Genomic DNA, 12,483 nt, shown 5'->3' with positions numbered 1-12,483 from the left:
GTAGCCCAAGAGTTGGCAGTGGGTGGTAATGACTAGCTGCCTTCCCTCTAGTCTTTCATTGCTAAATTATGGACGGCTAGTGCAGATAGCCCTCGAGTAGCTTTGCGCGAAATTCAAAAAACAAACATCTATTGTTTCCACCATGGAATATCAAACTATGTTTTAGTATTATTAGCGTTAAGTGTCTTATAAATTTTTCATTAAGTTGCCAAAAAATTATGGAGACATCTAGCGTTGGATAAATGAGTTTCATAAATATGGCAGCGTGTATGAATGGTTTGGGTTTTATAACGGTATCGTCCGCTGTAGCTCAGAATAGTAGGAAATATGTTCAATTTTTACGAACAAGGCATAGGATAAAGCATATTGATAGGTGTTTGGCTGATATTAACCGTGCGTATTCAGGTTGGAAAGAAACGGCGAGTGTTTCTAAAGAAATTTTGTTTAGTAGTGGGTGAGTACTAATGCTTGTTTGGTGGTTGTGTATGTTCGATTAAATTTAGAAATTAGACTTAAGAACACCCAGTGTTAAACTTAAGCCAGCCCGAGAGTTTTAAGTTTGAGGCGTGTTTATCTTAAGTTTAAACCTATGTCATTGCTTAAGCCTTGATTTTCCACTATAAAGCTAAAGGTGTACTAGTTATTGAAGAGTTACAGTTATAAGTGTTATGAACGTAGTTATTTTAAAAGTAAGAATAGTTCGTGTTCCGATAAATTTTAAAATAACTTGCCCATTTTACCATGTAAAATTTGGCATAACGATGGAGTTGAATGAATTTCAGAATTAGAAAACCATTTACTGTTGTAATATTAATAATTAGACCTTAAATAGATCAAAGTTTCGTTTTCAGTAAACTTGTATCAGAAATTAAATGTTCATGGTGGGATAGTGCTAAGTTTCCAGATTTACACTGCTAAAATCCAAAGTTTCATTTCTTTCATTGGACACAGCAGATAGTTCAATGTGGCTTTACTTAAAAAAAAAGAAAAAAATTATGACAAGTCTCTAGAATTCTTCCACTTGAGAGAACTTGCTTATTAAAACTATAGATTTTTGAGATATTATAATTCAGTTTTTTGAAATATTGAATTTCAAAATATTTTCAGTTTTCATCACCCAAAATAATCAAAAGTAAATTGTTGTGAGTGTCAATATAACGATAAATCTAAACTTTTTATTTCATTCATTTAAAGGCAACAATGAAGTGTTTCTAGTTTCTTGTTATTGAGGTTAGTATAGCTCTAAAGAAGCAACAAGGGATACTGTATGACAACAACTGAGTTATAATTTTGTGAAATGTTTGCCTAGCTTACAGGTATTTCATGATTATGGAAAGAGAAGACATGATGCATAACACAACATTGACAGGTTTTTAGTAATGCATTCCTTTCAAGAAAGTAGTATCAAAAATTGTATGGGCAGGTTATTTGAACTTAGCCATTGCAAGGACAAATGATGATCTGTATTACAATTTCTCTCAGTGAACTGTGCATTGTAAGTATAATGTGCAAGTAACACATCAGTATATTATTTGAAGCAACATTCATGTTATGAACCCTCAAGAATGGAATAGAAATATACGCATACCAGTGATAACACTTTATCTTCTATATATTTCCATACAAAAGTTGTTTTTTGGAAAGATATGTGAGGTTGAAAAAAGAAACATTTTCTGAAGCTGTATTATTGTGTTGTTTTTTTTCAAATTAATATGTTATGAATTAGAAAATATTTTCAGTTATTACAGATACCAGCATTAAAGGAGTGTGGACACTACAAAATATAAACAGTATATACATGTTTCTGAGAAACTTAGGATTGAGTGATTTTATGATGTTACTTTCATTTATTTGCAGTCACCACCAGCAATTATAAATAATGCTTTAAAACCAATAAAGTACAAAATATCATTATATAATGCTTTATTATAAGTTGCACTTTTTTACAGTAAGTAAACTCAAAACAGAACTACTGTTCCATAATGTTTTTGGGCAAATATAATCAGAATGAAATGAGTTTCAAGAATCAAAACTAGCACAATTATAACCTAAATATTATGTATTCTTTTGGAGTATACAGTTTATTAAATTATTATTTCTGGAACAAAAAACATGGATAAGATATAAATAATTTAACAAGAAGTTGGTTTAGTGAATTATGAAAATAGTGACAATATCTGTGTAGTTCATATACTATTGTGTAAATATCCTTGTAGACTGCATGCTACAGTAGCACTGATTTTATTTTGTGGTAATGCAGTAATTACGTGTAACTTTTTTTTATTAATGTTGCTCTGTTCGTATTTAAGCTATGGAATTATAACTTTTTTAAAAATTATCTTTTGCAGTAATCATAATTTTTCTTGGTACACTGAAATGATATCAAACTGATTTACTTTAACTGAACAACAGTTTTAGGATTTAGAGATAAGGTAGATAAACATAAACTTTAAATATTTATTGTATATGACGTACTGTCATTGCAGTTTTCCAAACAAATTAAGCCTCATTTAGAAAAAAAAGTAGAAACTTCAGTTATAAGTATGTTTTCTAGTTTTTTTTTTGTAAATAGAACATTATATATGGTTTTAGCTGTATGGTACAGCCATAGTGTGATCTTGTCGTATTAGGTGGGAAATTAGTCATTACTTTGTTTCTGTATAAGACCTTGTGACTTTAGTTAACAATACTCAGTATCACTTAGAGCTTTGTTAGGGAAACAGTATAATAGGTTAATCATGGTTACCCTGTTTGAACTCTCTTATAGGAAGCCATTGAAAATTAGCACAGGAAAATTGGCTAGGTTTGCAGATGGGTGTTCATTAGCACAGCTTGGAGACACTTCAGTTATGGTGACAGCTGTCAGTAAAACTAGGCAGAGTTCTTCATCATTTTTACCATTAGTGGTTGGTGTTTTGGTTTACTAACATACACTCAAGTACATTAATATACCATTTTTGTCAGCTGTTAGTTTTTAGTTATTTTGCCTTTCTGGATCATAGTAGGACTAGATTATTTTAATGAACAATATGTTTTAGAAAAAAATTTAAATTTTATATAAATATAAAGAGTGTTTAATTGTAAATACAACTTTTCAGTTTAACCTTTCCAGTTTTATACCAAACACTTTTCACAAAAATAAGCTAGTGAAAGTATTGTACTTGCCTTTTATATTCTATGTTCTCACTTAATTGTTGCACATTTATTTAAAACCATACTTTAAATTCAGACTTGTCTTGATTCTTGAATAGGTCAGTTCTTTAGCATGTCTCAAATACACAGCACAAGTGGCAAGGTATCAGAATATGAATCTAGGAAATAAATAGTGACAAATAATTTTGTAATTAAGTTTGAAAATAATCTAAGATTTTAGTACTTGTTTAGTATAGTGTGATTTGTGCCATCTCCAGAAGTTGATTGTTGATACTTGTTTAGTATAGTGTGATTTGTGCCATCTCCAGAAGTTGATTGTGGATACTTGTTTTGTATAGTGTGATTTGTGTCATCTCCAGAAGTTGATTGTGGATACTTGTTTAGTATAGTGTGATTTGTGCCATCTCCAGAAGTTGATTGTTGATACTTGTTTTGTATAGTGTGATTTGTGTCATCTCCAGAAGTTGATTGTTGATATTTGTTTAGTATAGTGTGATTTGTGCCATCTCCAGAAGATGATTGTGGATACTTGTTTAGTATAATGTGATTTGTGCCATCTTCAGAAGATGATTGTGGATACTTGTTTAGTATAGTGTGATTTGTGCCATCTTCAGAAGATGATTGTGGATACTTGTTTAGTATAGTGTGATTTGTGCCATCTCCAGAAGTTGATTGTGAATACTTGTTTAGTACAGTGTGATTTGTAGAATACTAGATCAACATAAGAGTGAATGCCATATTGTATTACAGGTTGATTATAGACAGAAAGCTGCAGCAGCAGGAAGAATACCAACTAACTTTTTACGGCGTGAACTTGGCCCTACTGAAAAAGAAATTCTAACTAGTCGAATGATAGGTAAGTTAAAAAACAAACAAACAGTAATTAAAGTATGTGTGTTATTCACTGGTTTCATTATTTTAAGTAATTGTTTTATAATAATAAAAACAATGTTTAGGGGGTTATATTTTTATTTACTAACTGTAAGTAATTCAACAGTGGTATTTAGAATTGTTTTATTTGCTTACGGCTCATACACTAAGTGAACCAATGTGTTTACATAATTATCAGGTTACAATAATATTGTTAAAGTTTAAAAATGATTGAGAAATGTATATTATTGTGATTTAAGTTTTTCACAACTTGAAAGAAGTTCCTTCATTGCTTTTTTAATTATAAATTATTTTAAGAACTAGTGTAAGAAAATTTAAATAATTTGTTAATGGTTATAAAAATAATTTTTTTAGATAGATCAGTTAGGCCACTGTTTCCTGAGGGCTACCTTTACGATACACAGGTATAGTATCAGATTTTAGCATTGTCAATTAAGTGTGTTTGGCTGTCACTATGAATTCTGTGCATTTGTTTACCTAGCTTACCTTGAGTGCTGAAACTGTTGATTCATCCTACCAATAGCAGTGAATGCATGCTTTCTTTGCTTGTGAATTTCCCTAGAGCCAGAAAGGCTTTTTGAACATATGGTGCAGTTAATATCTTTATTAGAAGACAGTGGTACTGATGGCCTTTCAGATGATAATGAGTCCTCTAGAATTTGATAAAACTCACAAGCTATGATTGTCTTGAAAATGTATGTTTGCTGACTGTGTAGCTACTTCCCTTTCATTGCAACCAGCTATGCTTGGTTTATTTTGTTTGAATTTCACCAAAGCTATGTGAGGGATATCCGCACTAGCTATCTCTAATTTATCAGTGAAATACTAGAGGAAAGGCAGCTAGTCATCACCACCTACAACTAACTCTTGGACTACTACTTTTACGAATGAATAGTGCAGTTGACCACTTCTGTTGTTCCCTTGTACTAGTTCCTTCTTCTTTTCAATGTAGAATTCTTGCTAACCTCGTGAGCATAAGTAAGTCCTATATCAGATGTTATCGTTTTCCTATGCTAAAAATGTATTTCTAACAAGTACTTAGCTTCATTCACATTTCCTGCCCTTCCTTCCCATGTTTGGTGAGATGGGAATTTGAACACTTAACCCTCAGATTACAAGTCAAGCACCCTAACCAAACCACCTTAGTTAGTTTGTTAGTTTGTGTTTTCTGTAAACTAAACAAGTATATGAGATTAAGTTATAGATTTAAATGTGTTGAGTAATTCAGAGAGCTTGGTATAGTCTACCAAACATTCCTGTGTAACTATTTTTATGTAGCTTTTGATAAAAAATATTGTATATGACTTCACTTAGCCAGTTTTTTATTTTTCAGTTTATACGACATAAAGAGTTGCTTTTGTGTTTAAATGCTATAGCTGCTTCAGAATTGTATTTATATGCTTACACAACTGTCTGAATTAGATGTGGGAATAACATCACCATACAATTCATAATATTTTTGTTTCAATTTTTTAAATATTGCAATGCATTATTAAATAGAACTTTTTATCACAGTGAAGCTAACCATTCAGTGTTTAGATTTTCCAAAGTAAGACTGCAGGTTTTTCATTGTTTTAGGCATTGAGTCTGTGTACTTCTATGTGGATATGCATTGAGAATTATTATAATTTATTGTGAAGGAAGCATGCCTTTGTAGTTTCATACATTACTGAGGTCACTTTGTAAAATAATTAGTGAGTGGTATAGAACTTATAACTTAACGGATCATCTGGAAATGAAAATAAAACAACAGTAGTTATGGCTGTATAGAATAATTATTTTCTGTATTACTATCATTGTAGTATTTTTATATATTACTGTGCAAAACTTTGTGTCCTTACATTTTCTAGCTGGTGTGCAACTTGATTGCTGTTGATGGCCACAATGACCCTGATGTTGTCAGTATAAATGCAGGTAAAGCATTTTTTTCTTATTTTATTTCTTTACAATCATTTAAGGTCAAAGGAGACATTTTGGTTCACCTAGGCCAGGGGTTCCCAACCTTTTGGCACTCGCGACATGAAAATGTAATTGATGAAATAAAATTAATGTTATCCCAAGCTACTTCTAACAAGGCTTTGCTTACTCCCCTACCAAGGCTTCGCGACTCCCCTGCCAAGGCTTTGCGACCCCCCTGCCAAGGCTGGGAACCCCTGATCTAGGCTGTCCCATCTAAATGCGACTTTACAAATAAAACATTCAAAATGAGCTCTTATCATTGAAATACTTATCAAGCTTTCCCTTAAACTCCGTTAAATTAACCACATCTGAAGACAATCACTTTCATAGGCCAAACACCCTGTCATAAAAATGAAACAGTTTTAGTCGAAGATATCTCTTACTGTGCCAAAATTTATTTTTGTGTCCCCTAGTTCTATCGTTCTAACCATTCAGTATAGGAAAAGGTGATGAATCAGTACTATAAATTACGTTAATAATTTTAAAACACTTTTTCTTTCATTTTGTCTTGCAAAAACCATTCCAGGCCTGATTCTAGCTACTCTGAATCTTGAAATTAAAATGTATCTCAGAACAGCTGGTATGGGTCTAAACACTTTTATTGTTAAGCAGAGAACAATGTTTTGACCTTCCTAGGTTATTTTCATCTTCATATGACCTAGGAAGGTCAAAACGTTGTTCTCTGCTTATCAGTAAAAGTGTTAATACCCATACCAGCCGTTCTGAAATAGTTAAAATGCCCTTCGTAAAGTAAAGAGCTCAAGATAGGAAACAATAAGAACTCTAAAGTAACCTAATCAATGAAATGATAACTTCTTTAAACTTGTATAAAACATTTCTTTATATGCATTTTAAAATACTATCTTCCATGATACTAACAACAGAGCATTGCTTAAATAACATAAGAGAATAATCAAATAGAACACTATGATACCTTTCTTCCATAATACTATTATAACCCACCAATATTATCCTTGAAATTCAAATTCCTACACACGACCTTGAATTTATTATAATTATTAAAACACTTGCTACTTATTCATCCAGTTCACCAAATAGTTTAAATTCCTTTTGGAAATCAACAATCTTTTAACACCATCACCACTGAGAACATTAATATGATCAGCAAATCCAATTAATTTTTTTTCCCATTCTCATACAGTGGTACCTTGGTTCTTGAACTTAATCCGTTCCAGAAGGCTTTTCAAAAACCGAATCAATTTTTCCCATAAGAAATACTGTAAATTAAATTAATCTATTACAGACCTCCAAAAATCATGCATTATGAAGCATTTTAAGTAAAAATATTGCTTATTTATACCTGTATAATAATACATGCATAAAGTTAACCACAAAAAGTATAAACACAATAAAACAAACAATAAATGAAAAGTTAAGTGCACTTTACCTGTGCTGTGGAGAGCTGATGGCGTAAGTGAATGGTAGTGAGGAACGTGGAGAGTAGGAGGGATGTTGTTTGGAATGGGGTTCACCTTCCATAAAAACATCAGGTTATTATGTTTTTCTGCAGTTATTTCTCTTTTCTGTCTCTTTGCACCGCTACAACCTGCTTGAGACTCACTGGACCTATTTCTCACTAAAAACTTGTCTAATGATGTTTGTTTCTGCCTGCATTTTAAAATGTTTCTGAAGTGAGACATGACATTGTCATTGAAAAGGTTTATGCTGCAGTTTGCTACAGCTTTGTCAGTGTGAAATTTTTCCACAAAACTTTGTAACTCTTCCCATTTTCCACACATTTCCTTGATTAGTGAGCTAGGAACATCCTCTCTTCCCTCCTCCTCATCTGAAGACACTTCCTCAGTTGCCTTCTGTTGCTGCTCCTTCTGAAGGTATTGGAGTTCTTCCATGGTGAGCTCAGTGTTGTGGTCTTCCACCAACTCCTCCATATCAACACCACTCACATTCAAGCCCATACACTTGCCTAGTGAGACATTATCCTCGACAACAGACTCAGCCTCAAAGCCTTCAAAGTCTCTATCTGCTACTGAGTCTGGCCACAATTTCTTCCAGGCTGAGTTTATGGTCCTCAAAGACACTTCCCTCCAGGCTTTATCTATGATCTTCAAGCAATGGAGGATATTAAAGTGATTTTTCCAGAACTCCCTGAGGGTTAACTCTGTGTCAGAGGTCACTTCAAAACACCTTTGAAACAGTGCTTTGGTGTAAAGTTTCTTAAAGTTCAATATGACCTGCTGGTCCATGGGCTGAATGAGAGGAGTCGTGTTAGAGGGCAAGAGCTTCACCATAATGAAACTGTACTCCTCCACCAACCCGTCTTCCAAGCCTGGTGGGTGAGAAGGTGCATTGTCCATCACAAAAAGGGCCCTGAGTGGCAACTGTTTTTCCGTGAGGTAATTCTTTACACTTGGGGCAAACACTTCATGGACCCACTTCATAAAAAATTGCCTGGTTATCCATGCTTTACTATTAGCCCTCCACATCACTTTTAGTTTACTTTTTAGGACATTATTTTTCTTAAAACCCTTGGGTTCTCAGAATGGTACACAAGCAAAGGCTTAAGTTTTAAGTCCCCACTTGCATTACTACATAACAATAGAGTTAGTCTGTCCTTCATTGGCTTGTATCCTAGCAGTGACTTCTCCTCCTTGATGATGTAGGTCCTCTTTGGCAATTTCTTCCAAAAGAGGCCTGTCTCATCACAGTTTAACACTTGTTAGGGAATAAAACCCTCAGCTTCTACATAGTCCTTAAATTCCCTAACAAATTTATCAACAGCATCTTTGTTAGAACTGGCACCCTCCCCATGTCTCACCACACTAGGTGTGCCACTTGTCTTCCTAAATGTTTCAAACCACCCCCTACTACTCTTAAAGGCATCACTTGTATCAGCACTCGTTCCAGGGGTGTTTTTCAGGAGGTCAGCATGCGACCGCTTTACTTTCTCACAAATGATGGTCTCAGAAATGCTATCACCAGCTAACTGTTTTTCATTTACCCAAATCAACAACAGTTTTTCTACCTCTTCCATTGTTTGTGATCTTTGTTTTGTAAGCACTGTCACTCCTTTTGCAACATCAGCTCCTTTGATGACCTCTTTATTTTTCATTATGGTGCCATGATAGCTTGGTTCGGGAACCGAGTTTATGTTCGACAACCGAGACATTTTTTTCTCAAACAATATGTTCGAAAACCGAATTGTTTGAGAAGGGAGTCGTTCGAGAACCGAGGTACCACTGTAATCTGGAAATAAACTTATGAGCATATTTCAGTTTCAAAAGTATAAAATCACTTCTGTGATTTATGAATTTATTTTTCTGAATGTATTCTGAATTAGTTCTTGCAGCCCTTCAGTGGCACATAAGGCTTATACTGCTCAAAATTGGTTTTGATACCTTTGATGGACTTAGCACAGGTAGCCCAATGTTAATTTTTGTGCTTGACCATAAACAGGTAGTTTCTTCAAAATGACAGAAATATAAGATGACTAGGACTAAAATTTTTGCTGTTATTGTAACTTCTGATGGTAAAACAAATGGCCTCAAAAATAGTTTATTGATATTTTGTGTTGGAGTACAAAAATGTTATGTACTCTCTGTCCACTCTCTTAAAAATTACCAAATTTTTCAAATGTATTATTCATAGTATAAAATGTGTTTTTCTAACCATTTCCTATTAACTTTTACAAACAATCCCTAGTTTTTGATGACAAAGCTATTTGTCTTTCTTAATCACATCTGATTGTATTTACTGTTGCTCTTCAAGAAAATAGCCTTCTCATTTCACTTGTCCAGTGGTTTGAATTATGGTAGACCATATTTACTGTTGCTCTTCAAGAAAATAGCCTTCTCATTTCACTTGTCCAGATGTTTGAATTATGGTAGACCATATTTACTCTTGCTCTTCAAGAAAATTAGCCTTCTCATTTCACTTGTCCAGATGTTTGAATTATGGTAGACCATATTTACTGTTGCTCTTCAAGAAAATAGCCTTCTCATTTCACTTGTCCAGATGTTTGAATTATGGTAGACCATATTTACTCTTGCTCTTCAAGAAAATTAGCCTTCTCATTTCACTTGTCCAGTGGTTTGAATTATGGTAGACCATATTTACTGTTGCTCTTCAAGAAAATAGCCTTCTCATTTCACTTGTCCAGTAGTTTGAATTATGGTAGACCATATTTACTGTTGCTCTTCAAGAAAATTAGCCTTCTCATTTCACTTGTCCAGTGGTTTGAATTATGGTAGACCATATTTACTGTTGCTCTTCAAGAAAATAGCCTTCCCATTTCACTTGTCCAGTGGTTTGAATTATGGTAGACCATATTTAATGCTCTCCTGTTAAGGTGTATTTTATAATAGTTTTGATTGTTTTCTGTTGGTTACTTCACTTATTATTATAAATCCTTTGTTTTTCACTCTGCTATTGAGCTGTCAACATTCCCTTAGACCCATCTGTATGTTGTCTAAGTGTATATCATTGTTTGACAGTTTCTTCTGGTTCCTAAATCTTCCCTTTCTCAAAACATGGGTGTTTAAGGTGGTCAATTTCACATTTATTCGTTATCTCTTTTGTTGACCTGACTCAACTAGTAATTTTTGTACTACTTTACACTTTGTTGCTATCTGCTTCAGACTACACACTAAAGCTGGTTTGTGTTACAGCATTCACCTTCATGTTGATTGTAATCAGAGAAAGGGACAAGCTTTACCTGAAGCTGGTTCTTGTCGCAGTGTTCACCTTCATGTCACTTGTAATCAGAGAAAGGGACAAGCTTTACCTGAAGCTGGTTCTTGTCGCACTGTTCACCTTCATGTCACTTGTAATCAGAGAAAGGGACAAGCTTTACGTGAAGCTGGTTCTTGTCGCAGTGTTCACCTCTATGTTGATTGTAGTCAGAGAAAGGGGCAAGCTTTACCTGAAGCTGGTTCTTGTCACAGTGTTCACCTTCATGTCGATTGTAATCAGAGAAAGGGACAAGCTTTACCTGAAGCTGGTTCTTGTTACAGTGTTCACCTTCATGTTGATTGTAATCAGAGAAAGGGACAAACTTTACCTGAAGCTGGTTCTTGTCACAGTGTTCACCTTGATGTCGATTGTAATCAGAGAAAGGGACAAGCTTTACCTGAAGCTGGTTCTTGTTACAGTGTTCACCTTCATGTTGATTGTAATCAGAGAAAGGGACAAGCTTTACCTCAAGCTGGTTAATGTCACATTTTTCATCTTCATGATGATTGTAAACAAAGGCAGAAGTATTCCTGTATCAGTGATGGTATTTTGGTTCTTTTTGTATTCCTTAAAACTGTATTGACATTATTATAACTTTTGGAATTCACTTTGACACCTCTGGATATATTTCTTTCCATTCTTCTGATGTCATAGTTTACTCGAGGCTTCACATGTCTTTTGGGTAGATTATAGATATGGATCTTGTGATTGTCGAGAAAGATTGGATAGAAGGGTTCATGAGAAATGTTACAAAAGACACGATGGTGAGAAGAGAAAGGCAAAGAAGGTGTTTATTACTGGCCATTCCATGGTACTTGTTTAAGTTTTAAATTATGGACCTAATAATGAAGCATGAGAACAGATAACTTTGAAGTGTATCATTTGGTTAAATCAGGTCTAATATTTAACTTGTAACATGTAAGGTTACAATATTCATATCTTCAGTATATTAATTAGTTTAATGCTTTGAGAATGGATGTTTTTATTTAATCAGTTTCTTCTGATTTTCAGAAATTTATCACTGCACATGAAAAACTGTACATAGAAAGATTTTTTTTTAAATTCTTTGTATCTTATTTCCAGCTTCTGCTGCTCTTTCCTTGTCTGACATTCCTTGGAATGGGCCAGTAGGAGCTGTCAGAGTGGGGATGATAGATGGAGAACTTGTCGTCAATCCTACACGTCGAGAACTTGTACAAAGCTCACTAAACTTAGTGGTTACAGGAGCTGAACATAACCTTGTAGGTAAGCTTGGTGTATACAGATATAACCAAACAGATTACCATGTCAAAGTAAATAAAGCTACATGTCATATGTTTACATACAGTTAGTTAAACATTTTTTTAATTGTAGACGATTACTGTTTTCTACTGATATAAATAAAGCTTGTGGTAAAAGACTATTTATTGACCAAATAATAGTAGAAGCTCAAATTTTTATATAAAAATTCTAATCTGAAAACTCATCTTTGTGAACAAAATAGCCCTTGTTCTCATGTGTCTTGTTATGGGACTTGCGTGTACTAGCCTTTAGACAACTCGCACCTAATTTTATGTTTTAACATGAACTATGTCTGTGTATGATGATATTATCATTAGATAAATGTCCTTCACAAAAAGAGGAACACACAACCCTTTTGTGTAGTAACACCTCCTATGCACTTACATGCATTATAACTTCATTCGTTTCTTTGGTGTCCCTGGTGTTTTATTGCACAGATGTGTTTAGAATTTCTCATCTGAGTTCAGTTTGATGAGATTTGTATTTTGA

General features: G+C 33.8%; 1 protein-coding gene across 1 annotated transcript in view; it reads left to right on the top strand.

The window, feature by feature from the left end:
• The first annotated feature begins 239 nt into the window (after positions 1-239).
• Positions 240-12,483, top strand: part of PNPase (polyribonucleotide nucleotidyltransferase 1) — a 51,389-nt gene continuing 39,145 nt past the window's right edge. Inside the window, exons 1-6 of the mRNA XM_076458113.1 lie at positions 240-454; positions 2,768-2,906; positions 3,904-4,009; positions 4,399-4,448; positions 5,895-5,958; positions 11,797-11,958. Coding sequence (XP_076314228.1) covers positions 243-454; positions 2,768-2,906; positions 3,904-4,009; positions 4,399-4,448; positions 5,895-5,958; positions 11,797-11,958 — 733 coding nt within the window. The 5' untranslated portion in view covers positions 240-242. The remainder of the gene's footprint in view (positions 455-2,767; positions 2,907-3,903; positions 4,010-4,398; positions 4,449-5,894; positions 5,959-11,796; positions 11,959-12,483) is intronic.

The sequence above is a fragment of the Tachypleus tridentatus genome, chromosome 9, assembly GCF_004210375.1.
Source record: "Tachypleus tridentatus isolate NWPU-2018 chromosome 9, ASM421037v1, whole genome shotgun sequence".
NCBI classification, from domain to species: Eukaryota; Metazoa; Arthropoda; class Merostomata; order Xiphosura; family Limulidae; genus Tachypleus; species Tachypleus tridentatus.
This window is presented reverse-complemented; position numbering and strand designations above follow the sequence as displayed.